Source organism: Hemiscyllium ocellatum, chromosome 3 (genome assembly GCF_020745735.1).
Source record: "Hemiscyllium ocellatum isolate sHemOce1 chromosome 3, sHemOce1.pat.X.cur, whole genome shotgun sequence".
In the NCBI taxonomy this organism is placed as follows: domain Eukaryota; kingdom Metazoa; phylum Chordata; class Chondrichthyes; order Orectolobiformes; family Hemiscylliidae; genus Hemiscyllium; species Hemiscyllium ocellatum.
In genome coordinates, this window is record NC_083403.1 from 8,396,784 (window position 1) to 8,422,929 (window position 26,146).

The 26,146-nt window shown below is 41.9% G+C and overlaps 1 protein-coding gene across 1 annotated transcript in view; it reads left to right on the plus strand.

Moving 5' to 3' along the window:
* Nucleotides 1-26,146, plus strand: part of LOC132834281 (dynein axonemal heavy chain 8-like) — a 1,170,382-nt gene that overhangs the window by 919,654 nt on the left and 224,582 nt on the right. The window contains exons 60-64 of the mRNA XM_060853001.1: nt 2,205-2,327; nt 5,618-5,748; nt 9,639-9,792; nt 19,816-19,980; nt 24,337-24,563. Of these exons, the coding sequence (XP_060708984.1) occupies nt 2,205-2,327; nt 5,618-5,748; nt 9,639-9,792; nt 19,816-19,980; nt 24,337-24,563 (800 nt within the window). The remainder of the gene's footprint in view (nt 1-2,204; nt 2,328-5,617; nt 5,749-9,638; nt 9,793-19,815; nt 19,981-24,336; nt 24,564-26,146) is intronic.

Genomic DNA, 26,146 nt, shown 5'->3' on the forward strand with positions numbered 1-26,146 from the left:
TTTCTTGATTATATGTTTTATTGCCATATGCCCTTTGATTAAACTTAAAAATATAAGCCATATATATTAAGTTAGCCTGGAGCAGTGTTTTGTAGAGGAATACATGCTATTTTCTGGTTCTGTAGATTGGAAGAAGCAAAATGGTCCTTAGTATAGTGATATGCTCTTCTTGAATTTTAGTGAGACTTTACATGTTATTGAGGAGCGCAAAAAGATAGCTTTGAGTCAGAGAAAGTGAGGACTGCAGATGCTGGAGACCAGAGTTGAAAAATGTGGTGCTGGAAAAATACAGCAGACCAGGCAGCATCCGAGGAGCAGGAGAATAGATGTTTCGGGGCTTTGACAAATAGGGTTAAGGAGAATTCAAAGGGTTTTTACAAGTTAAGGGCAAAAGGGTAACAAAAGGGACCCTCAAAGATCAGCAAGGAGGTCTTTGTGTGGAGTGGCAGGAGATGGCGGAGATACTAAATGAGTATTTTACATTAGTTTTTATTGTAGAGAAGAGCATGGAAGATATAGAATGTAGAGAAATAGATGGTGACATCTTGAAAAATATCCATATTACAGAGGAGAAAGTGCTGGATGTCTTGAAACACTTAAAATTCGATAAATCCTCAGGACCTGATCAGGTGTACATTAGAACTCTGTAGGAAGCTAGGGAAGTGATTGCTGGGACCTTGCTGAGAAATTTGTATCATTGATCATCACAGGTGAGGTGCTGGAAGAATAAAGATTGGCTAACGTGGTGCCACTAATTAAGAAAGGTGATAAGAACAAACCAGGGAATTATAGACCAGTGAGCCTGAAGCAAGTTGTTGGAGGGAATCCTGAGTGACAGGATGTACATGTACTTGGAAAGGCAAGGACTGGTTAGAGATAGTCAACATGGCTTTATGCATGGGAAATCATGTCTCACAAACTTGATTGAGATTTTAAAGAAGTAACAAAGGATTGATGAGGGCAGAGTGATCAATGTGACCTATATGGACTTCAATAAAGTCTTCAACAAGTTTCTCCATGGGAGACTGGTTAGCAAGGTTAGATCTCATGGAATACAGGGAGAACTAGCCATTTGGATACAGACCTGACTTAAAGCTAGAAGACAGAGGGTGGTGGTAGAGAGTTCTTTTTTCAGACTGGAGGCCTGTCTGTGACCAGTGGAGCGCCACAAGAATTGGTGCTGGGCCCTCTACTTTTTGTTATTTACATAAATGATTTGGATGCGAGCATAAGAATTAATAAGTTTGCAGATGACACAAAAATTGGAGGTGTAGTTGACAGCGAAGAAGGTTACCTCAGATTACTACTGGATCTTGATCAGATGGGTGAATGTGCTGAGGAGAACCAGATGGAAGGTAATTTAGATAAATGCAAGGTGCTGAATTTTGGGAAAGCGAACCTTTGCAGGACTTGATACACTTCAAGGTAAGGTCCTAGGGAGTGTTGCTGAACAAAGCGACCTTGGAGTGCAGGTTCATAGCTCCTAGAAAGTAGAGTCACAGGTGGACAAGATAGTGAAGAAGACGTTTGGTATGCTTTTATTGGTCGGTGTATTGAGTACAGAAGTTGGGAGGTCATGTTGTGGTTGTACAGGATATTAGCTAGGCCACTTTTGGATTATTATGTGCAGTTCTTGTTTTCTTCCTATCAGAAAAATGCTGTGAAACTTGAAAGGGTTCAGAAAAGATTTACAAGGATGTTGCCAGGGTTGGAAGATTATTTGAGCTATAGGGAGAGACTGAACAGACTGGGGATGTTTTTCCTGGAGCGTCAGAGGCTGAGGGGTGACCTTACAGAGGTTTACAAAATTATGAGGGATATAGATAGGATAAGTGGACAAAGTCTTTTCCCTGGGGTAGCTGAGTCCAGACCTAGAGGGCATAGTTTTAGGGTGAGAAGGGAAAGACATGAAAGAGACCTAATGTGCAACCTTTTCACACAGAGGATAGTATGTGTATAGAATGAGCTGCCAGAGGAAGTGGTGGAGGCAGGTACAATTGCAACATTTAAAAGGCATCTGGATGGGTATATGAATAGGAAGGGTTTGGAGGGATATGGGCCAAGTGCTGGCAAGTGGGACTAGATTAGGTTGGGATATCTGGTTGGCGTGGACAAGTTGGACCAAAGGCTCTGTTTCTGTGCTGTACATCTCTGATTGTATGTTCTTTGTGATATTCTAATTGTCACAAATAAATATATTTCAGATCCCAAGCTATGAATTCCTGACTGAAAAATTACAGTTTTACCAGAGGCAACATAATGAAGGAGTCCGGTCAGGTTTTCTTGATCTTGTGTTCTTCAAGGATGCGATGACACACATTATGAAAGTGAGAATTTAAACGTTAAAATCATTTCTTTTTATTCATTCAAATGCTGGTAATCTGAATTCAATAACAATCTGGAATTAAGAGTCTCATGATGATCATGAAACCAGTGTCAATTGTCAGGAAAAACCCATCTGGTTCATTAATGTCCTTCAGGAAAGGAAATCTGCTATCCTACCCAGTCTGGCCTGCTTGTCACTCCAGACTTACAGTGATGTAGTTGATGCTTAACTACCCTCTGGGCAACTGGGGCTAGGCAATAAATGCTGACCTAACCAGTAATACCTGCATTCTGTGATGAATAATCAACAACATGGCAGGACAAATTTACTACAGAAGAATATGAAGTTAGTAAGAAGAATGAGTAAAGGTTATAGAAATAAATGATATGATTTTTAAACCTATGCGTTTATAGACACACATCATTGACGTTGGCAGTCTAGGCTGAGAAAATAGTTTTTAAGCTGAAAATGTGTTGCTGGTTAAAGCACAGCAGGTCAGGCAGCATCCAAGGAACAGGAAATTCGACGTTTCGGGCCAGAGCCCTTCATCAGGAATGAGGAGAGGGTGCCAGGCAGGCTAAGATAAAAGGTAGGGAGGAGGGACTTGGGGGAGGGGTGATGGAGGTGGGATAGGTGGAAGGAGGTCAAGGTGAGGGTGGTTGGCCGGAGTGGGGTGGGGACGGAGAGGTCAGGAAGAAGATTGCAGGTTAGGAGGGCGGTGCTGAGTTCAAGGGAATCGACTGAGACAAGGTGGGGGGAGGGGAAATGAGGAAACTGGAGAAATCTGAGTTCATCCCTTGTGGTTGGAGGGTTCCCAGGCGGAAGATGAGGCGCTCTTCCTCCAACCGTTGTGTTGTTATGTTCTGGCGAGGAATAGCTTTTAAAACAGGCGATTCTGGATTTTATAGATAAAGACACAGACTATTAAAAAAAAGATAGCAAACCTTAATCTAACTTGACATAACCAAACACAGTTTTTGAAAAGATTTGTAGCTCAAGTTGTGGATAAGGTTGTAGATTTGTTTGCCGAGATGGTGTGTTTGTTTGCAGATGTTTCGTTGCCTCATGAGGTGACATAGTCAATGCATCTTCAAAAAAGTGTTGGTGGTCTGTCCCGCCTGGTATTTACATTTCTCTGTTTTTCAGTACTTCTGGTTCTGTTTCCTCGCAATCACCTGTACCACTTGGATTGTATCAAAAAGCAGAGACACATAAATACCCGGAGGGACAGACCACCAACACTGTATCGAAGACGCATTAACGATGTCACCTAATGAGGCGATGAAACACCAGCAGAAAGCCACACCAGCTTGGTGAATGAATCTACTACCTCATAACCAAATACAGTTCGACTACAACTAAAATATTCTGTCCAATTCTTTTGGCCATACTTTCAGTAGCATATGAAGACATTTGAGAGGCTTTAGTGAAGTTTTGCAATGATGGTAATGTGACTAAGGAACTTCAGTTCCAAAAACAATGAGAGGCCTGGACCAATTGAGTGGGGAGAACTGTTCACATTCATGGCCAAGGACTGGAGAATTGTTTTAAGGTGATTCACAAACGTTCAGGGGTGATGAGTGAAAAAAACATATCTTATGCAGTGAACAGTTAGGATCAGAAATGCACTTTGAGGGTGTAGACAAGAGAGATTCAGTCATTATTTTAAAAACAGAATTGAGATAGTTATCAAAACAAAAATTATTTTTGGAGGTTTTGCTGAAAACAAAACAGGAGAGCTGATTAGATTAGATTACTCACATTGTGGAAACAGGCCCTTCGGCCCAACAAGTCCACACCGACCCACTGAAGCGCAACCCACCCAGACCCATTCCCCTACATTTACCCCTTCACCTAACACTACGGACAAGTTAACATGGCCAATTCACCTAACCTACATATTTTTGGACTGTGGGAGGAAACCGGAGCACCCGGAGGAAACCCACGCAGGCATGGGGAGAATGTACAAACTCCACACAGTCAGTCACCCGAAGCGGGAATTGAACCCAGGTCTCTGGCGCTGTGAGGCAGTAGCATTGCTAACCAATGCGCCACTGTGCCGTCCAGCTGACTTCAAGTTATTCTCCCAGGTTCAGAGCCATAGAGATGTACGGCATGAAAACAGACCCTCTGGTCCAATTAGTTTGCCAACAATTGAACCACATCCTTCTATCATCCAGACAGCTATCCACCGCACCAGCTTCATTCCCTGTTCCACGGCTCTGAATCACCCCACGAATGTAATAAAGGCAGAGGTTCATTTGTCCTCACGTATTAATATACCCATAGAGATGCTGTTTAAATGTTGCAATCATACCAGTCTTCACCATTTCCTCTAGCAGCTCATTACATACATGCACTATCCTCTGTGTGAAAAGTTGCCCCTTAGATACCTTTTAATGTTTTACCCGCTCACCTTAAATCTATATCCTCTAGTTCTAGACTCACCCACCCCAGGGAAAAGACCTTATCTATTTACTCTATCCATGCCCCTCATGATTTTATAACCCTCTGTAACGTCACCTCTCAGCATCCGATGCTCTAGGGAAAACAGTCCCAGCCTATTCAATCTCTCCCTGTAGCTCAAATCCCCCAACCCTGGCAACATCCTTGTAAATCTTTTCTGAACCCTTTCAGGTTTCACAACATTTTTCCTATAGGAGAGAGACCAGAATTGCACACAACATTCCAAAAGTGGCCTAAACAATGCCCTGTACAGCCACAACATAACCTCCCAACTCCAATACTCAATGCACTGTCTAATAAAGGAAAGCATACCAAACGTCATCCTCACTATCGTACCTACCTGGGCGACTCTACTTTCAAGGAACTATGAACCTGCACTCCAAGGTCTCTTTGTTCAGCAACATTCCCCCGGATCTTACCATTAAGTGTGTAAGTCCTGCCCTGATTTGCCTTTTCAAAATGCAGCACCTCACATTTATCTAAATTAAACTCCACCTCCACTCCTCAGCCCATTGACCCATCTGATCAGAACATCATTGTACTCTGAGGTGAGCCAGCACAGATACAATGGATCTAATGGCCTCCATTTGTGTTGTAATCTTTGTGATATAATATCAAGTTGTTAACACAACAGCCCTCAGAATTTTCAGCTCTGTATGCATGCACTGACAGGACAATCTTAACAAAATTAATCTCGTATTAAGTATGTCTTTTTTTTGTTGTTAAGCTGTTATTTTGAAAAAAGAATAATGAACCTTGAACAGTTCAATTTTTCTCTTTGAAGTAAAATTCCACCTGTCACAACAAGAAAACCATGTTTTGCAGATATCGCGGATAATCCGTACAGATTGTGGAAATGCTTTGCTGGTAGGCGTTGGTGGTTCTGGAAAACAAAGCTTTACAAAACTTGCATCCTATATTGCTGGATATAAAATATTTCAGATAACTTTAACAAGGTAGCAAAAAATTTGTATTAGTTGTATATTTGTTAATGAAAATTTAACTTTGTTTTGTCAGCACTTTTCACCTTCCAAACTGGATCAATATTCTTGTGGGATTGCATGGTAGGCACTGGTCCTTAGTTACACTTATGTAAATAGTGCAACTTCAGATTGTCTGCACTTAACATGGCCTCAAAATTGAAAAGTGCAGAAAAATTTGTAGGTGTTACCAAAATTGTTAGTACATGCCAGTTAAGAGCAATGTAAGCAGCACTTAAAATGTATTCTTTCTCTTCCTGCTCTTCTCTCTGGAAAGGGAAAGAGATATAGAGTGGAATCTTCTGGAACTGCCTGAAATAGATAGAAAGGTGGGATGGAGAACTTCATGGACAGGCAGCCAAAATTCAGATTCCTGATGGCTAGTTAAAGTTTTAATTTTTTTTGCAGAAAGAGCTCAGACTGATCATCCAATGATCATAGTTTTTTCCATTCATTAATGCACTGTAAATGCTCATTAATACCCCATCCTGCTGTAATTATTACACATTGCAAAGTAATGAGTTAATCGTGAGAAAAACATACGCTCACAAACCCAGCTGTATGTATGAGACATGTACCTGTGAGAAAACATTTTCTCAATAGTTGAGTCTTTCAAAGCAGGTCTTCCAGGTGTTCCTTTGCTGATAGGGTAAGTACAGCAGGGATGCAGCCTTCCAGAGGCAACTTTCCTGAAGAAGGATTACGTCCAAAATGCTGACTTCTCTACCTGCTGATGCTGCCTGGCTTGCTGTGTTCTTCCAGCTTTTTGTTTGTCTGTCTGAGGCAACTAGCTCACTTCAGCTCCTGGAAGTATTTACTGTCCCTTTTTATACTTTGCACTCGTGTTCTTTCCCTTTCCCTTTCCCTCGACCGTTTGCCCTTTACCTTTACCTTTGTCCTTTTAGTTTTTTTGTTCATAACCTTTTGTTGCTCTTTAAATTTTCTACATGTTTAAGTCTGCCACAAACCTTTACAATATGATACAATACAGTATGGCATTATTTTAATATGATTTGATTCATTGTTGTCACATGTACCTGAGTACAGTGTAAAGTTTTGTTTTGTGAGAAGAACAGGTTTTTAATAACCTACAGGGATGTACAGATCACATAGTATTTAGACAAAGTGAGGCATAAAAAGGTGATGGCTGCACAGGAGATGCACAAAGCAAAATCAACATTTGTTTCAGGAGGTCCATTCCCTGACCAATAACCTCAGGGAAGAAGCTGTTCTTGAACCTGTTGGCACATTTTTCAAGTTTCTGTATTTTCTACCTGACTGAAGAGGTTGGAAGACAGTATTACTGGGGTGGGAGGGGTCTCTGATGTTGGCAGCCTTTCCATGGCAATGGGAGGTGTAGACGGAGTCCATGGATGGGAGGTTGGCTTTCGCGAAGGCCTGGGCTGTGCACACAAATTTCTGTAGTATCTTATGTACCTGGGTAGAGCAGTTGCCATATCAGGCCAATATGCATCCAGCTAACATGCTTTGTATGGTGCATCTGTAAAGGTTGGAGAGTGTCCTCATGTACATGCAGAATTTCCTGAAGAAGAAGCATTATTGTGTCTTCTTGACCATCACAACCAAATGGGAGATCCAGGACAGATTGTTGGTTATCGTCACTCCTCGGAACTTGATGCTCTCAGTCCTCTCCAATCTTTAGTTTTTGCCTTTTTTATTTTTAACTTCTTGCTTAGCCATGGATATTTTTCTTCCTCTTATAATCTTTCTTCCCCTCTGGATTTTATTTTAGTTGTGATGAATTGAACATGTCCTGAAATGTCTGCCACTGCTCATTAACTGTTCTACATTTTAACTGCAAAAGCAGAAATTGCTGGAAAAGCTCTGCAGGTCTAGCAGCATCTGTGAGGAGAAAACCAAGTTAATATTTCTGATCTAGCTCTGATGAAGGATCACTTGCATCTGCAATTCTTGGTTTCATTCAAGCAACAACATGACATACAGAATTGTACTTTCCAAACAACATCCCAGATATTGGCCTATCGACAGACAGACCCAGCAGAGATAGTGACACAGTTGTATACAGTCAGGATGGAATTGCTCTGGGAGTCTTCATCATTGATTTCAAATCCAATTAGTCTCAAGAAATTAGGTCAAACATGAGCAAGGAAATCTCCTCTCCTCTTTGCTCGTGAATCAGTTGATCAATGCTTGGAAGATGAACTGAGAGTAGTGTGGGCAATGAATGTCCTATGGGTGAGGGACTTCAAATTCTACCCCCAAGAGTGGCTAGGCAGCACCATACAAATCGAGTTGGGTGAGTCCTAAAGGACATTGCCACAGACCCAGTCTAGTAGGAGCAAGGAGGTATAACATACTTAACCTCATCCTCACCAATTTCTGTCCATTGCATTTTCAGTAGGAGGGGCCACCAACAGATCTTCTGGAGATGAAATCCCATCTTGATTAATTTATTTTTGTTACAAGTACTGAGTTACAGTGACAAGAATTGTTTTGCATGCTATACAGGCAGATTGTACCATAAAAAGTGCATCAGGGTAGCAGAACAGAATGCAGAATACAGCATGACAGCCGCAGAGGAGGTGCAAAGAGAGAGATCAAAATTAACATTTGAGAGGTCCATTCAAAAGTCTGATACACTGCAGAAAAGAAGTTGTTCTTGAATCTGTTTGGAGAACTGCAGATGCTAGAAGTCTGAAACAAAAATGGAAATTGCTGGAAAATCTCAACATTTCTGGCAGCACCTGTAGGGAGAAAGCAGAGTTATCATTTCGGGTGTAGCGATCCTTACTCAGAACAGATTATAGCAAGGAAAAGGCTGGTATATATGCTAAAGATGGGTTAGGAGGAGGGGAGAGGAATAAACATTAGGTGGAGATGGAGCCAAGCGGGTGATAGCAGCAATTGGGTAGACGAAGGAATGGTCAAGCTGACTGGCCTGTAATTTCCTGTCTTCTGCCTCCCACCTTGTAACAGGGGTTGCAATAGCCATTTTCAAGTTCTCTGGGACCCTAGCTGACTCTGGTGATTTCTGAAAGATCACTACCAATGCCTCTGCAATCTTCTCAGCTATCTCCATGAAACCCTTAGAGTGTGATTTGGGTGATTTATCCAACTTCAGACCTTTCGGCTTCCCCAGCATCTTCTTAAATGGCCATTTCACTCACTTCTGCCCCCTGACTTTATTAAAGTTCTGGTCAGTTACTGGTGTCTTCCACCATGAAGACTGATGCAAAGGATCTATTCAGTTCCTCCACTGTTTCTTTATTCCCCAATACTAGTTCTCCAGCCTCCTTTACTAGCTGGCCAATACCTACTTTAGTGCCTCTGTTGCCTTTTATATATCTAAAAAGAAATCCCTTGCAATCTTATTTTCTATACTAGCTAGCTTAACATTACATTTCACATTCTCCTCCCTGCACCCCCCAATCTTATTGCTTTTTTTTGGTTATGCTCTGCTGGTTTGTAAAGTTTTCCTATTCCTCCAGCTTCCTATTAAGCTTGACCACATTGTGTACTTTTTCCTAACCTTTTTAGCGGTTCCTGATATCCTTTGTTAACCATGGTTGCTTCATCCTCACCTTCATATGTTTCTTCTTCCTATGTCTCCCGAATTATGCCAGAAATTCATGCCGTTGCTGCTCTACTGACTCACATGCTAGACATCCCTTCCAAGCAACTCTGACTTGCTCCTCCAGTCTTTTATTTAATCTAAATAAGCCTTGTCCTAATGCTCTCAAATTCAATTTTTAAAACTTTTTAAACTCACTGGTTTGACCAAAGTATTGAGAAGGTAACTTTATGTATTTTCCTATGTTCAAATTAGCCATTTCTGTAAGTTTTTGGATTCATTATAATATCCATAATTTTATTATTTATTTCAGAGCGTACAATGTTGGCAATCTAATGGATGACTTGAAGATATTGTACAGAACAGCTGGGGCAGAAGGCAAAGGAATCACTTTTATATTCACCGATAATGAAATCAAGGAAGAGTCCTTTCTTGAGTATCTCAACAATGTACTTTCTTCAGGAGAGGTACATATTACATATTTCAACACTTGCCTCCAAACTCAATACCCATTCCTGATAACTGAAGAGATAAGTGTCTGTCACTGATTTTGTTGAATTGAAACAGATGCACACCTATGCATGTTCTTTCTGTCTGCAAATACTATATGTAGTTTCCAGTACATGCATGTGAGCCTAGCGGGCAATCCTAAATTGGTTGTTAGCATGATACCTTGTACATTCAGGATTATTATGGTATAATTTTATTTTTATTAACTCTTGCATGGAATCTTGTCAAAAGCCTTCCGAAGATTCAATTTCAATATCATCACTTTATCATTGTTATGATCCGTGCTGATGGTAAACCTGAACAAGACAGATTCCATTCCTGAAGAAGGGCTCATGCCCGAAACGTTGATTCTCCTGGTCCTTGGATGCTGCCTGACCTGCTGTGCTTTTCCAGCAACATATTTTCAGATTCCAGAAGGAGCCTTGACTAAAGTCACATACCTTCTTCAAATGATGCATTTAGATATTTCAAATGTTTTTCTGATTTAAAAGAAAAACACCTTTACAAAACTAACCAAAATCTATTTGTCCTTTTTTTAAAAATCCAAATCCCAAATGATGTTAGCACGAATGATATATACTTTATTGTGCTGTACTAGAAGTAACATTGTCAAAATACTCAATAGGTTTGTTAAACATAATCGCCCTTTCATAACCCATGTTCACTCTATCCAATCCTACCTTCATTTTCCAACTGTTCTTATCCCATCTTTTATTATAGTTTCTAGCATTTTCCCCAATTACTCATGTTAGGCCAGCAGATCTTTAATATTTGTTCACTGGATCTAGGCCAGTACTTGCTGTACCGCTCTGACTTGAATGTATATTGCTATTCATTCACTGTCAGGATCACGAGTAACTTTTTTTATTTAAGTAAAAAATGAGGTCTGCAGATGCTGGAGATCACAGCTGCAAATGTGTTGCTGGTCAAAGCACAGCAGGCCAGGCAGCATCTCAGGAATAGAGAATTCGACGTTTCGAGCATAAGCCCTTCATCAGGAATAAGAGAGAGAGAGCCAAGCAGGCTAAGGTAAAAGGTAGGGAGGAGGGACTAGGGGGAGGGGCGATGGAGGTGGGATAGGTGGAAGGAGGTCAAGGTGAGGGTGATAGGTCGGAGTGGGGTGGGGGCCGCCCCCACCCCACTCCGACCTATCACCCTCACCTTGACCTCCTTCCACCTATCCCACCTCCATCGCCCCTCCCCCTAGTCCCTCCTCCCTACCTTTTATCTTAGCCTGCTTGGCTCTCTCTCTCTTATTCCTGATGAAGGGCTTATGCTCGAAACGTCGAATTCTCTATTCCTGAGATGCTGCCTGGCCTGCTGTGCTTTGACCAGCAACACATTTGCAGCTAACTTTTTTTATTATCCATTTGTATGATGTGGGTGTCGCTAGCTGGCCAGCATTTATTGCCTATCCCTAGTTGCCTTTTCGAAGGTGATGGGTTTCCAGAACCGCAACAGTTCACATGCAACAGTTTGCCCCAAGATGTCATTGGGGAGGGATTTTTAAGATTTTGACCAAACGACAGGAAAGGAATGGCGATATATTTCCAAGTCAGGATGGTGAGTGGTTTGGAAGGAAACTTGACAGTGGTGGTGTTCCAATGTATCTGCTGCCTTTGTCCCTCCAGTTGGAAGTGGTCCTGAGATTGGAACGTGCTGCCTGAGAATCTGGCAGTGAATTTCTGCAGTGCATTTTGTAAGTAAACTGCTGCTACGAAGTGTCGGCAGTGGAGGGGGTGGATGCTTGTGGAGTGGTGCCAATCAACTGGGCTGCTTTGTCCTGGATGGTGTCAAGCTTCTTGAGTGTTGTTGGGGCTGCATCCATCAGGCAAGTGGGGAGTATTCCATCACACTCCTGACTTGTGCCTTGTAAATGATGGACAGACTTTGGGGTATCAGGAGGTGAGTTACTCGCCAGAGAATTCCTTGCCTCTGACCTGCTCTTGTAGCCACTGTATTTACGTGGTGAATCAAGTTAAGTTTCTGGTCAATAACAATTTTCCAGCATGTCGATAGTCAGGAATTCAATGATAGTAACAGTATTGAATTTCAAGGAATGTTGGTTAGATTGCCTCTTATTGTTGATAATCATAGCCTGGCATTTGTGTGGCATGAATGTTATTGCCACTTTATTGTGCTGTACTAGAAGTAACATTGTCAAAATACTCAATAGGTTTGTTAAACGTAATCCTCTCCCTTTCATAAACCCATGTTCACTCTATCCAAACCTACCATCATTTTCTAACTGTTCCCATCCCATGTTTTATTATGGTTTCTAACCTGGATATTGTCCAAATCTTGTTGCATTTGGACACAAACTGCTTCAATGTTTGACGAGTAACAAATGGTGCTAAACATTGTACAGTCATCACAAATATCCCTACTTCTAACCTTATATTGGAGGGAAGATCATTGAAGAAGCAGCTGAAGATGGTTTGCTGAGGACACTACTCTAAGGAACTCCTGCAGTGATGTCCTGCAGCTGAGATGACTGACTTCCAACAATCACAACCATTTTCCTATGTGTCAGTTATGACTCCAGCCAGTGGAGAAATTGCCCCTGATATCCATTAATTTCAGTTTTGCTAGGGCTCCTTGATGCTACACTTGGTCAAATGTAGCCTGATGTCAAATGCTGTCACACTCCCCTCCCCTCTGGAATTCAGCTCTTTTGTCTACGTTTGAACGAAGGCTGTAGTGAGGTCAGGAGCTGAGTGGCCCTGGCAGAACTCATACTGAGCATCACTGAGCAGGTTATTGCTGAGCAAGTGCTGCTTGATTGCACTGTTGATAACACCTTCCGTCACATGACTAAGCATAGACTGATGGTGCAGTACTTGTCTGGATTGGATTTGTCCTGGTTTTCGTGCACAGAGCATATTTGGGCAATTATCCACATTGTTGGGCAAATGCCAGTGTTGTAACTATACTGGGAGAGCTTGGTGAGGGGAGCATCAAGTTCTAGAGCACAAGTCTTCAGTACTATTACCAGAATATTGTCAGGGCCTGTAGCCTTTGCAGTACACAGTGCCCCCAAATGTTTCTCGATATCACGTGGAGTGAATCGAATTGGTTGAAGGCTGGTATCTATAATGGTGGGAACCATTAGCAGAGGCAGAGATAAATCATCCACTTGGCTCTTTTTGCTGAAGATTGCTGCAAAAGCTTCAGCCTTATCTTTTGCATTAATGTGCTCGGCTCTTCCATCATCAAGGATATGAATATTTGTGGATCTCCTCCAGTGTGTTGTTTAATCATCCACCACTATTCACAACTAGATGTGACAGGACTGTAGAGCTTAGATCTGATCTGTTGGTTATAGGATGACTTTGCTCTGTCTATCACTTGTTGCTTATGTTGTTTGGCGTACAGGTATTCCTGTTTGATAGCTTCACCATACTGACACCTCATTTTCAGGTATGCCTGACGCTGCTCATGGCATGCCTTCCTGCACTCTCCATTGAACCAGGGTTGATCTCATGCCTTGATGGTAATGGTTGAGTGGGGTATATGCTGGGCCATGAGGTTATAGATTGTCTGGGATACTATTCTTCTACTGCTGATGGCCCACAAACCTCATGGATACCCAGTCTTGGGTTTGAAACCTGTCCCATTCAGCACAGTGATAGTGCTACACAACACAGTGGTGGTTATTTTCAGAGTGAAAGCGTGACTCAGTAAGGATTGTGCGGTTGTTGGTCTTACTGATACTGTCATGGATGGATACATCTGCAACTGGTAGATCGGTAAAGATGAGGTCAAGTATATCTTTCCCTCTTGTTGCTTCTCTCACCCCCTGCCACAAACACAGTCTAGCAGCTGTCCTTTCAGACCTAACCAGCTCAATTAGGAGTAGTGCTGCCACTCTTGATGTTAGACATCTTTCAAAACTTCTTGCAACTCTGGAATGAATGTTAGTAAATGTTAGAGAAAGGAGGGAGAGAGTCTTAAGGAGCTTTAATAAAGCTGGAGTAAATGGAAATCCTGTCCACTGATTGGAACTATATCGTACAAAGAAAGATGCTTGTGGTCATTGGAAGTCATTTTTCTCAGTCCTAGGATATCTCTGCATGTTTCCTCAATTTCAATTCCCAAGCCCGATTATCCTCAGCTGCTTCATCATTGACCTTCCATCCTTCATAAAGGTCAGAAGTGGGGTTGTTTGTAACAATTGCATGATATTCAGCACCATTGAAGTGTTTTTTGTCAAAATGCAGCAAGACCTGTGCAGTATCTGGGCTACCCAGACAATGTTCATAATACAGAAGTGCCAGACAATATCAGTTTAAAACAAGAGAGAATCTAACTATGTCCTCAGATATCCCATTGTATTCCATCGCAGAATCTCCCATTATTAACACTCCATGAGGTTATTATCATTGACCAGAAACTGAACTGTGCCAATCACATAACCTTAACATCTATAAAACCAGGCCTGAGGATAGGAATTCTGAGGAAAATAATGCACATCTGCTCTCCCCAGTCCCATCTACAAGTGACAGGTCAGAGGTGTGATGCAATGCTCCCCACTTTCCTGGATGTGTACAGCTCCAACAACATTCAAGAACCAAACCTTGACATCCTCCAAGATAAAGCAGCCCCTTGGCTGGCACTCCATTGGCAGCCTTCAACATTCATTCCTTTCACACCTGATGTTCAGTGGCAGGAGTGTACCATTGGCAATATGCAATTAAGCACCTCACTCCATTATTTGACAGCGAAGACTGCAATTTGTATCAGCCAGAAAGCAATCCATGGAAACACTACTATCTGCAATTTCCCATTCAACACCAGAAGGTGGTGGCCTAGTGGCATTGTCACTAGACTGTTAATCCAGAGACACAGCTCATGTTCTAAGGACCTGTGATCAATTCCCACCATGGCAGTTGGCAGAATTTGAATTCAATGTTTTAAAAAAATGTAGAATTAAGAATCTGCTGATGACCATGAAACCATTGCCAATTGTCAGAAACCCATCCGGTTCACTGATGTTCTTCAGGGAAGGAAATCTACTAACCTCACCTGGTCTGGCCTACATGTGATTCCAGACCTACAGCAACATAGTTGACTCTTAGTTACCCTCTGAAATAGCTTAGCAAGCTATTCGGTTGCATCAATCATGACAAAATCTCAAAGATATGAAACTGGACGAATCACCTGACGTCGAGCTTGGTACCAGAAAAGACAACAGCTGAAACAGCCCTGTTGACCCTGCAAAGTCGTCCTCACTAACAGCTGGGGACTAGTTTCAAAATTAGGAAAGCTGTCACAGACTAGTCAAGCCACAGCATGACATCATTTTCACAGAATCATACGTTACAGACAATGTTCCAGACACTACCAACACAATTTTACCGAGAAATGTGAGCAACCATATGTTTCCCTGCATTACACTCCATCTGCCAAGTATTTGCCTACTTATGTTTATATTCCTTCACATCTTTTTATGTCCTCCTCACAACTTACTTTGCTAACTATTTTTTGACCATCAGTGCTCATGACATGGAAACAGAACTCTTGAAAGGGAAACAAAGGCCTTCACTATGTGCCACATTAGTCCATATGATATAAACGCTTAAACTAACAAAGCAAGTGCTGTTAGAACTCAGTTGGTAACAGATATGAAAGTGAGTGACAATCCCTTTCAATACTATTAGTGATGATAGTGGTGGCTTGGGGCCTTTCTGACATTGAACAAATTTGAGTAATGTAAAGTTAAAAGAAGGTTGTGGGTACAGCATTGAAACAAGATTTCCAGAGAGAATTCCTCACCCCATGATGGCTGACATCTTGCTGCTTGCTCAACATACTTGCAGCCCATACTTTAACTTACTTCCAAGATGGCATCAACTGTGGCCACAGAAACACATTATTTTGGTTTTAAAAACGTATCCATATGACCGAGCATCCAGGCTGGACACCATAGGAGGTTGCAACCAAAGAGTTTGTTCAGTATCCAGTCACTATGGGAATAAGATGTACAGCAGGAAATGGCAGATTGTTGATCAAGAGTGGAATATGAAGTGCTTTACCTGTACTTCCCACAATCTAGTCTACTGCAATTGCCACTCACAATGTGGACATTAGGGAAACATAGCATAGACTGGGTGATCGCTTTGCATAATATCTACGTTCTGCCTGTAAAAAAGACCCAGAGCTTCCTGCCACTTAAACACACCACCTTGTTCCTTGTCCAACATCTCTGTCCAGTGAGGCTCAGTGCAAGCTGGAAGAACAGCACTTCATTTTCCACTTGGGAACTCTACAGCCCTCCGGACTCCTGAACGCACCCGTGTCCTTGCCCCCGACCGCACACACCAGGCCTTGCTGTCACATAGTCTGCCATTACACATTACCTATTGTTAGCTACTAACTGTCTCCATTAACAGCTATACACCCTCCTAGCCAGATTGTTATCAACTCCTTTGTCCAACTGCTCTTCTGTCTCTTTGGGCTCTATCCCTACCTATCATTTACTTCTTGCCCCTTTCTGCACATAAACCAACATCTTCCAAGCTACCATCCATTCTGAGGGATAGTCACCAGACCCAAAACATATAGAACATAGAACATAGAACATAGAACAATACAGCACAGAACAGGCCCTTCGGCCCACGATGTTGTGCTGAACATCTATCCTAGATTAAGTACCCATCCATGCATCTATCCAATTGCCGCTTAAAGGTCGCCAATGATTATGACTCTACCACTCCCACGGGCAGCGCATTCCATGCCCCCACCACTCTCTGGGTAAAGAACCCACCCCTTACATCTCCCCTATACCTTCCACCCTTCACCTTAAATTTATGTCCCCTTGTAACACTCTGTTGTACCCGGGGAAAATGTTTCTGACTGTCTACTCTATCTATTCCCCTGATCATCTTATAAACCTCTATCAAGTCACCCCTCATCCTTCGCCGTTCCAACGAGAAAAGGCTGAGAACTCTCAACCTATCCTCGTACGACCTATTCTCCATTCCAGGCAACATCCTGGTAAATCTTCTCTGCACCCTCTCCAAAGCTTCCACATCTTTCCTAAAGTGAGGCGACCAGAACTGCACACAGTACTCCAAATGTGGCCTAACCAAAGTCCTGTACAGCTGCAACATCACTTCACGACTCTTGAATTCAATCCCTCTGCTAATGAATGCTAATACACCATAGGCCTTCTTACAAGCTCTATCCACCTGAGTGGCAACTTTCAAAGATCTATGTACATAGACCCCAAGATCCCTCTGTTCCTCCACCTGACTAAGAACCCTACCGTTAACCCTGTATTCCGCATTCTTATTTGTTCTTCCAAAATGGACAACCTCACACTTGGCAGGGTTGAACTCCATCTGCCACTCCTCAGCCCAGCTCTGCATCATATCTAAGTCCCTTTGCAGCCAACAACAGCCCTCCTCACTGTCCACAACTCCACCAATCTTCGTATCATCTGCAAATTTACTGACCCACCCTTCGACTCCCTCATCCAAGTCATTAATAAACATTACAAACAGCAGAGGATCCAGAACTGATCCCTGCAGAACTCCACTTGTAACTGGGCTCCAGGCTGAATATTTACCATCTACCACCACTCTCTGACTTAGACCGGTTAGCCAGTTTTCTATCCAATTGGCCAAATTTCCCTCTATCCCATGCCTCCTGACTTTCCGCATAAGCCTACCATGGGGAACCTTATCAAATGCCTTACTAAAATCCATGTACACTACATCCACTGCTCTACCCTCATCCACATGCTTGGTCACCTCCTCAAAGAATTCAATAAGACTTGTAAGGCAAGACCTACCCTTCACAAATCCGTGCTGACTGTCCCTAATCAAGCAGTGTCTTTCCAGATACTCATAAATCCTATCCCTCAGTATCCTTTCCATTACTTTGCCTACCACAGAAGTAAGACTAACTGGCCTATAATTCCCTATTCCCTTTTTTGAACAGGGGCACAATATTCGCTCCTCTCCAGTCCCCTGGTACCACCCCCGTTGACAGTGAAGACGAAAAGATCATTGCCAACAGTACTGCAATTTCCTCTCTTGCTTCCCACATAATCCTAGGATATATCCCATCAGGCCCGGGGGACTTGTCTATCCTCAAGTTGCTCAAAATGTCCAACACATCTTCCTTCCTAACAAGTATCTCTTCTAGCTTACCAGTCCGTTTCACACTCTCCTCTTCAACAATACGGTCCCTCTCGTTCGTAAATACTGAAGAAAAGTACTCATTCAAGACTTCTCCTATCTCTTCCGACTCAATACACAATCTCCCACTACTGTCCTTGATCGGACCTACCCTCGTTCTTGTCATTCTCATGTTTCTCACATACGCATAAAATGCCTTGGGGTTATCCTTGATCCTATCCGCCAAGGATTTTTCATGGCCTCTCTTAGCTCTCCTAATCCCTTTCTTCAGGTCCCTTCTGGCTATCCTGTATCCCTCCACTGCTCTGTCTGAACCCTGTTTCCTCAACCTTATGTAAGCCTCCTTCTTCCTCTTTACTAGACATTCAACCTCCCTCATCAACCAAGGCTCCCTCACACGACCATTTCTTTCCTGCCTGATAGGTACATACATATCAAGGACACGTTGTATCTGCTCCTTGAAAAAGTTCCACATTTCCACCACACCCTTCCCTGACAGCCTATGCTCCCAACTTATGCTCCTCAAATCCTGTCTTACAGCATCGTAATTTCCCTTCCCCCAATTGTAAAATCTACCCTGTTGTGTGCACTTATCTCTCTCCATAACCAAGGTGAAAGTCACAGAATTGTGGTCACCATCACCAAAATGTTCACCCACTAACAAGCCCATCACTTGTCCCGGTTCATTACCGAGTACCAAATCCAATATGGCCTCCCCTCTGGTTGGACAATCTACATACTGAGTTAGAAAAGCTTCCTGGACACACTGCACAAACACCGCCCTATCCAATCTACTTGATCTAAAGAGCTTCCAATCAATATTTGGGAAGTTGAAGTCGCCCATGACTGCGACCCTGTGGCTTCTGCACCTTTCCAAAATCTGTTTCCCAATCTGTTTCTCCACATCTCTGCTGCTATTGGGGGGCCTATAGTAAACACCCAACAAGGTGACTGCACCTTTCCTATTTCTGACTTCAGCCCATACTACCTCCAAAGGCAGATCCCCCTCAAACTTCCTTTCTGCAGCCGTTATACCATTTCTAATTAGCAATGCCACCCCCCCCTCCTTTTTTACCACCCTCCCTAATCTTACTGAAACAAGATTAACATTAATGAATCTCTGCTGTGTCTCCTGAATTACTCCCAGAAACTCCTACCATTGCTGTCCCACTATCTTTCCTGCTAGGCTCCTTTTCCAATCTTTTCCTTCTCCTAAAACATTAACATTGATTTCTCTTCACAAATGCTGCCAGACCTTCTGAGCTTTACGAGCAATTTCTGATTTTGTTTGTAAGTGTAAAGGTTGGTTATTAGATTTATGTAATGAAGACCAAGAATTTGTCCAACATAAATTGACAACCCTGTTTTAAACAGTCAACTTGGCTGAATGCTTCCTTTTGCAGCATATGCATACTTCTCCTAACCTGGTTCTGAGTCCATTAGGAGCAGCCTGGAGCTAATTTCTGCAATAGCTGAGGGATGGTCAAGCATAACTCCATAGTTATTCAGTGACAAACTGGGACACCTGCCCCCAAATATTTACCGATTTTAAATTGTGCCGAACATTGTGGACCTGGTTTCTGCCTCGGTTTATGCTCTGTCCATGCCAAAACACAGTATATTTATACTCTACCAATTTTTTTCATCTGCTGGGTATTACACTCTAAGCCCAGACACTTACTCAATCCATGTACATCCACTGTATTGATAACTTCATACAACACAGTGTTTGATTAATTGTGGCAAAATAACTGTCAGGAATCGGAAATCTGTGCCAAAAACAATGAACAATTTGTAATACTACACAATTAAGTTGTTGTCTGATTTTTTTAACAGGTGTCTAACTTATTTGCTCGGGATGAACTCGATGAGATTACTCAATCGCTGATTGCACCGATGAAGAAAGAAGCATCTCGCGTTCCACCCACTTTTGACAATTTATATGAATACTTTATAAAAAGAGCCAGGAAAAATCTTCATGTCGTCCTCTGTTTCTCTCCCGTCAGTGTTTGTTTTTAATTTGGTTTTCTTTTGAACGAGAAGCTAATTAAATATGATTGAATTTACTTGCAGTGTGAGAGGGAGAAGCTGGAATCGGATGTAATAGTATTACAGCTGAATAAAAGGACCTACAGAGGCATGAAGGAGGAGCTGGGTAGAATTGACTGGAAAAGGAGCCTAGCAGGAAAGATAGTGGAACAGCAATGGCAGGAGTTTCTGGGAGTAATTCAGGAGACACAGCAGAGATTCATTTTGCCAAAATAGAAGTGTGGTACCGGGAGGATGGGGCAATCATGGCTGACTAGAGAAGTCAGGGATAGCACAAAGGCAAAAGAGAAAGCATATAATTTGGTGAAGGGCAGTAGGAAACCAGAGGATTGGGAAGGTTACAAAGACCAACAGAGGGCAACAAAAAACAAATAAGGAGGGAGAAGTTTAAATAGGAGGGTAAGCTGGCCAGTAATATGAAGGAAGACTGTAAGAGTTTCTTTAGATATAAAGAGATAAAAAAGAGATGCAAAAGTAGACACTGGACTGCTGGATAATGACACTAGGGTGATAGTACTGGGAAACATGGAAATGGCTGGGAACTGAATAATTACTTTGTGTCAGTCTTCATGGTGGAAGATACGACTAATATCCCAAAATTTCAAGAGAGTGAGTGAGCAGAGCTGAGTATGGTGGACTTCACCAGGGAGAAGGTGCGAGAAAACCTGAATGGCCTGAAGGTGGATAAATCACCTGAACCAGATGGACTACACCCCAGAGATCTAAGGGAGACAGCTGAGAAGGTAATGGAGGCATTAGTGGTGATCTTTCAGGAAATGCTAGAATCAGGGAAGGGAGTAAGGCAAAAGATGGAAAATTACAGACCAATTAGCCTAACCTTGGCTGTGGGTAAGATTTTGGAGTCCATTATGAAGGATGTGATTTCTGAATACTTGGAAGTGTGTGGTAAAATAAGGCAAAGTCAGCATGGTTTCATCAAGGAGAGGTCATGCCTGACAGATCTATCAGAATTCTTTGAGAAAGTAATGAGCAGGTTAGACCAAGGAGAGCCAATGGATGTTATCTACCTGGAATTCAAGAGTTTGACAAGATGCCTCACAGGAGGCTATTGAGTAAGATAAGGGCCCATGGTGTCAGAGGCAAAGTGCTGGTATGGATAGAAGCTTTGCTGTTTGGCAGAAAGTAGAGACCCATTATAAAAGGATCCTTCTCAGGGTGGCAGCCAGTGAAAAATGGTGTTCGCAAAGCTCAGTGTCGGGACCACAACTTTTCACTTTATACATTAATGATTGAGATGAAGGAACTGAGGGCATTTTGGCTAAGTTTGCAGCTAAGTCTTTTCTCTGGAGTGGCTGAGTCCAGAACTAGAGGGCATAGGTTTAAGGTGAGAAGGGAAAGATATGAAAGAGTCCTAAGAGGCAACTTTTTCATGCAGAGGGTGGTACGTATATGGAATGAGCTACCAGAGGAATTGATGGAGGCTGGTACAATTTAAAATGCATCTGGATGGATATATGAATAAGAACATATATAAGCTGCAGAGCTGGGCTGAGGGGTGGCAAATGGAGTCTGATGCGGACAAGTGTGAGGTGATTCACTTTGGTTGGAGTAACTGGAATGCAAAGTACTGGACTAACGGTAAGATTCTTGGTCGTGTAGATGAGCAGAGAGATCTCGGTGTCCAGGTACACATATCCTTGAAAGTTGCCACCCAGGTTCACAGGGTTGTTAAGAAGGAATACAGTGTTTTAGCTTTTATTAATAGACGGATCGAGTTCCAGAACCATGAGGTTATGCTACAGCTGTACAAATATCTGGTATGACCACACTTGTAGTATTGTGCACAGTTCTGGTCACCGCATTATAAGAAGGATGTGGAAGCTTTGGAAAAGGTGCAGAGAATATTTACTAGGATGTTGCCTGGTATGGAGGGAAGGTCTTACGAGAAAAGGCTGAGGGACTTGAGGCTGTTTTCGTTAGAAAGAAGCTTGAGAGGTGACTTAATAGAGACATATAAGATAATCAGAGGGTTAGATGGGGTGGTCAGGGAGAGCCTTTTCCCAAGTATGATGACGCCGAGCACGAGGGGCCATAGCTTTAAATTGAGGGGTGATAGATATAGGACAGATGTCAGAGGTAGTTTCTTTAGTCAGAGAGCAGTAAGGGTATGGAATACTTTGCCTGTAACGGTAGTAGATTCGCCAACTTTAAGTACATTTAAGTCGTCATTGGACAAATATATGAATGCACATAGAATAGTGTAGGTTAGATGGGCTTCAGATTGGTATGACAGGTCGGCACAACATCGAGGGCCGAAGGGCCTGTACTGCGCTGTAATGTTCTATGTTCTATGTAACAATTTAGAGGGATATGGGCCAAGTGCTGACAAATGGGACTAGATTAGGTTGGGATATCTGGTCGGCGTGGATGAGTTGGACTAAAGGGTCCATTTCCAAACTGTACACTTCTATGACTCTTTGACTCTGGGACTATACTCGATGGAATTTTAAAGAATGAGAGATGATCTAATTGAAACAGACAGAATACTGAATGGCCTGATCAGAGTGAATGTTGGGAAAGTGTTTCCACTTGTAGGAGAGACTAGAACCTGCAGGGACAGTCTTAGAGTAAAGGGAAGACCTTTTAGAATGGAGATAAGGAGAAACTTCTTGTACCAGAGCGTGGTGAATCTATGGAATTCACTGCCATAGAAGGCTGTGGAGTCCAGGTCATGGAGTAGATTTAAGACGGAGATAAGATAGGTTCTTAATTGTCAATGAGATCAAGGGTTAAGGGGACAAAGCAGGTGAATGTGTTTGAGAAGCTTATCAGCCATGATTGAATGGTGGAGTAGACTCGATGGGCCGAATGGCCTAATTTCTGCCCCTGTATCTACTGGTCTTATGGTCTAAGTTCTACCTCTTTGAGAGTATGTTTCAATTTCTTTGTGATTGGTCCCTGATAGTCAAATTGTGTTCCTGAACAACATGGCTAGAAGCAATTCATCAAATCTAACGGTCAAACATTAACTGAGTTTCTCTTTGTTGAAGAAATCATGGAGTCAATTTTGCAATTTGCTATCTTTCCGTCAGAGAAGATTGCTGTCAGAACCAAAGTGCATGATTCAATTTTTTGAGTCTATTCCACAATTTAATGTAATTAGTATCAGTTTTCCGATGATAATGTTTCCCACTACTCCACAAAAAAGGTCATTGGGAGCCTACTGCTGCTTCTCATGGCTTACCCATCTCAGAATAACTGTGCCCAGATAGGAAGTTGTCCTTATGTGACCACTATTTGGCCATTTAAGAATTTCAATCGAGCTTACGGAGGGAGGGAAGGAGGGATGTTCTCAGCCTTGTCCATTTCCTGTAAAATCATTGCCAGCTCAGAGACAGGTGAGTGGATGGTGGAAGGTTAGCCTCAGAATTTTATGGCCTCCTCACCTACAAATCCACAGCAGCAGACTTTACAACTCTTCCCCATGACTGATCTGTCATCTATCTTCATACACATGCTTCTGTCCAATCTTGCTTTACTATACCAGGTTAACAGAAATCTCCAACTTATAGTGAGCAATTAAATTGATATAAACTAACATTTTCAGAAAAAAATTCAAATATCTACAGTCTTTTGTATATAAAGGTGGCTCATAATTTCACTTCTGTAAGGCCAGCTCCCAATTTTTCAATGATGTTTTCTTGTCTTATATTCCTCGCGCAGTAAAAAAGGTTTCTCACTTGCTGCCATTGCATGAAACATTTTGCATTTCTGAGATACAAATTTCCTTTAACACTTCTTTGCAATTATGATATCAGACCTTTCGCTAAAATGCACAGCCATTAACCAATGGGGGACTCTTCGTTACATGCAGCTATCTTTGAAAATAGCAGAACAAATTTTGCATGTTCCCTGTAATTTGAGGAACAAACATGGACTATTCTCTCACTTTCAAGGATTATCCAATGTACCTCTAGCATTCTGGTGTGATCTAATTAACACAAATCTGATCTATTTTCTTCAAGCATTAATGAATTAGATTAGATTACTAGCATTAATGAATTGAGGCAAAGTATCATTAAAGCAAAAGCACAATATCATGGAAGTTGGGAATTCAGAACCTGCTGATAGTGGCGCTTACATAATCCAAGTAAATTGCATTTTATCAGAATTATTAATGAAGTTATTATAGAATTCATTCACGTAAAACAATCAGAAACAGTTGTTCAAGATATGGGTACATTTATTTTTATCTTTGCTTCTGAAGGGTGAATATTTTATTGCACAATGTGTTGAGTTTTGTTTGTTGATTTCTAATCCAACTACTCTTTATGTTTTGGATGCTAGGTTGGTGAAAAGTTTCGATCACGTGCACTGAAGTTCCCCGGTCTGATCTCTGGTTGCACAATGGATTGGTTCAGTCGCTGGCCCAGAGAGGCATTGGTGGCTGTCTCAAACTATTTCCTTTCGGGTTTTTACATCGCCTGCTCAGCCGAGGTCAAAACCCAACTGGTAGCAACAATGGGTTTGTTTCATGACAGGGTTTATCAAACATGTGAAGACTATTTTCAGAGGTATGTTCTAATTCAGGACAGTTAATTTTTCAATGATATTTCTTGATACAAAGACTACACAATATGATTAATTTAACTATTTCCCTTTTAGCAAAACATGAACAATTATAAGGGTTGACAAATATATTATTACAATCTTTGACAAATACAAGTTATTGACAATGAAGGTAACCATGAAATGTTTCTCATTACATTTTGGTATATCTTAGAAGTCGATGGAGAAGATGATATAAGCACTGGAGTACTTTGCTTTGTAAAGCCCTTTACATCATGTAAACGGAGCTCACACACAGCACTCCAGCTGAAAGATTTCTATTCAGATGTTGTAGGTAAAGCCTTAACACATTAAACAAGTCCAGTAACTGATCTTCAACATGACTTTTGAGTCATCCCTGTGCTCTTATGCCATAATGCAATTGCAGCCCTAGTTGTCTCACAACCTCCTGGTCTTGGTGGTATTAACTAACAGACAGCAGCACTTTATAGCACTGGAAGAAACTGTGAAACATTCATACTTGTCACACACTAATATATATACAAGTGAAACAGATAATCTGGCAGGATGACAGGATAAACAGACTTATTCACGGGCTCTAGTAGGACCAGTTCCAAGGAAGGGTCACTCAACCTATAACATTAACTCTGATTTCTCTTCATAGATGCTGCCAGACCTGCTGAGCTCTTCCAGTAACTTTCTGTTTTTGTTTCTGATAATATCTGGCAATGTTGGAGACTCAGTAATCCAAAGCCTGAAGACCAGTTGCTTCGGGACCACAAGATTAGACCTCACCAGTTTCTGGAGGATTTGTGATGAGAATTGATTGATTTATTAATTGGTTGATTGATTGTTGTCACATATACTGAGATACAGTGAAAAGTACTGTTTTGTGTGCTATACAAGCAACAGGAAGGCTGGTTTTGTGATTTTTCTGTAGTTTCCTGCAGCCTTGGGAAGCACAGTTGCCAAACCACGCTGATCTATCCAGACAGGATCCTTTCTATGATGCATCTATAAACGTTAGTAAGAGTCTTTGTGGACATGCAAATTTCCTTAGCCTCTGAGTAATTAGAGACATTGTTGTGCTTTCTTGACTGTTGCATCAGTGTGGTGGACCATAGATTGTTGGTGATCATCACTTCCAGGAACTAGAAGATCTTGTCCATCTCCCCCTCGGCACCATTGATACAGACACACTGCTTCCTGAAGTCAATGACCAGCTCCTTCATTTTGCTGATGTTGATGGAGAGATTGTTGTCTTTACACAATGCCACTAATGACTCACCATTATTATTATTTTGAAAATTAAGCTGTAAAGTAGAGGACAAAATAGATAAAGTTTTAGAATCTGTAAAGGTCCAAAACTTTTTTTAAAGTTCAGAAAGTAATTTTGGACAGAGAGCATTTCCAAGAAATCAGAATATCGTGGCTTCATCAGGCCTCCACATTGGAGGTAATTGCTAAGGGTTTTGCTGTTTTGAGTTTTACAAACCAGAGAGAGAAAAGCGAGTTCCCTCAGAGAGATGGGTTCCAGACCAACAGTCTGACTATAATAGCAGTCTATATAACAGGTAGAGAAGGGTTG